At 39.6% G+C, this 2,353-nt stretch overlaps 1 protein-coding gene across 1 annotated transcript; it reads right to left on the reverse strand.

The window, feature by feature from the left end:
• Positions 1 to 449: 449 nt before the first annotated feature.
• On the reverse strand, positions 450 to 1,424 carry LOC124537740. Its single transcript, XM_047114631.1, has one exon. It carries the CDS (start codon positions 1,422 to 1,424, stop codon positions 450 to 452), a length of 975 nt encoding a protein of 324 aa, XP_046970587.1.
• Positions 1,425 to 2,353: the final 929 nt, after the last annotated feature.

Here is a 2,353-nt window from a genome sequence, read left to right on the forward strand (position 1 = left end):
TATGGTAAAGGTATGGTATGGTATTGGTAAAGTTTTGTTTTTCTGCATCTATCACTTGGCATTATAACTTGTCGGGGATATTTGTATGAGTATGATGAGTAATTTGTAATGGTGTAGCTTATTATCATTACGGGTTTTGTACCATATAACCAGAAGGGAGAAAGTGGTAAAAAGTGTAAAATAGGTGTATGAAAGTGTATGAATCTGAGTGGGCGAATTGATGATAGGTAGGTATATTTGGCTGCAGTGTAGGTTATATTGGTGTAGTGTGTAATGTTAGTTCGAAGTAAAAGGTGTTTTTCTTGTTGGTTGGTGTAGTTGACATACTTAACTATATGTAAAAACTTATCTAAAGATGTATGGTGGGCGTTAACAAATAAAATGGTTTTATTTATCCTTAAAAGTAAATAGATATTAATAAGGCATGCAAACTTAGATTCATAGGATAGTCATTGTTCTGTTAAACGTTCCAGTTCCCGCAGAGTCTGCTCAGACTTCACCAGTATTTGCTTAGCTCCCGTTGTTTTCCTCAAAAATATATTGCCATTTATGGTCCAACAAAATTCGAATTTGTTTAGTTTTGCAAAATCTTTAGTTGTAAAGAAAAGTTTTCTGGAGCTGGCTGGAAGATGTTCAGATATATAAATCGGCCGCCGTTCACCGGGCAGGCCAATGCTAAGGGAACTGAGGCGGTCATTACTGTGTTTCTTATTGAAGTTGCGGGTCGCCGTGAGCAATTGGTTTTTTGTCTGGACGCTAGTAAGTTCAGCGACAATCGGTCTGACAGAGCCCGATTTACCCGGTAGACGGTAAACATCACGCAAGTTGGCACTATTAAGCGGAATATCAACGGCTGAGCTGACTTTGGTTATAATATCCGCGAGATCCGACACAGACTCGTTCTCGACAGCGGGTACGTTACGAATTTCAACACTGGAGGGGCGAGATAGACGCTGGATATCCTGGATCTTAGTTTCCAGATTTAGTATACTTTCTCTATAAGAAAGTTTTTCTTTTTGAAGTATCTCTAATTGCTTAAATATATCATCATACTGCTTGTTAATGAATACAACGGTTTTTTCTATCTCGTCATTTGACTTTTGAATGCAATGGATTTGCGATTTAACCTCGGTCATTTCAGCAACCAATTTATTTAGAGTAGAAGTTTGATCATTACAAAATTTCGTGAAGTAGGCTTCCTGGTCTGTTTTCCAGTTATGCAGCATTTGTTGTATTTCCTTTTTGAGATCCTGGTATTCGGAGCCTGGAGAGCAACATGTGCGGGGACGCTTGTGACGCATTGTAATGTTTACATCTTCATAAGGACTGTTCGTTATAAGTGTAGGAATATCCGAGTCAGACGATGTTTGAGTAATGTTGGTAGTAGAAGAATTTGATGGCGGTGAGCGCTGTACGCGAGGCATACTGTGTGGGTAGGCAATGGTCTCGTGAACGGTCGAACAAAGTAAAATGAACCGTAGTACTCACAGCAGTAGGTTGAGGATGAACGAAGGGTGGTGGCCGCGCTTGAGACGCCGCGTCGCCCGGATGGTATTGCTTGGGCAGAACGAGATGGCAATTATGACCACTGTGCTGCTTCCGCGGAGGTGAAGATGGTGAGTGCGGAGCAGGATCTTTACGCTTACGGCACTAGTTTACCGATGAAACAGCTTTATCACCCGCGAGAAGTGGATATGATTATAAGCAATCGTGATATCTATTTAAGTGTTATAGTTGCATACGCTATGATGAGTATTATAAATTAAATTTGACACACGTCTACTCTTAGACAAGGTTTCGGACGGAAGCATATATAAAGTACAATATATAAGCATAGCGTTGATATATCAGCAGAGACAGTCGCACAAGCTATTTGTTAAATAATTGTAACAAAATTACATACATATGTCCAGCAGCGCTATCTGTTGTCATTCCTAAGTTAGTGAATGTATTCTGTTTAGGGAATTAATGTATGTGAATGATTGAAATAAATAGTTTAGTTGATTCAAAACCAGCAAAGCGTATTTATCAAAGCGTAAGTTTTGAGTGATCTATCTGTGCAGTTAGTATAAAAATGTCGATGAACTATTTAACAAATATCCCGAAGTTCAAAGGTCGCGAGAATTACGACGACTGGTGCTTCGCGGCGGAAAATGTGCTAGTACTAGAAGGCATGGCGGACGCTATCAAGGCGCCATTAGCAGAAACGGCTACATCGATTTAGAAAGCAGACGATATGAAGGCAAAAGCAAAACTAGTGTTAACAATCGACGCTTCTTTATATGTCCATATCAAGCAATGTGCAACGACATATGAATTATGGAGAACCTTAAAGAATATGTTCGACGATTCT

This window comes from Vanessa cardui, chromosome 19 (assembly GCF_905220365.1).
Source record: "Vanessa cardui chromosome 19, ilVanCard2.1, whole genome shotgun sequence".
NCBI classification, from domain to species: Eukaryota; Metazoa; Arthropoda; class Insecta; order Lepidoptera; family Nymphalidae; genus Vanessa; species Vanessa cardui.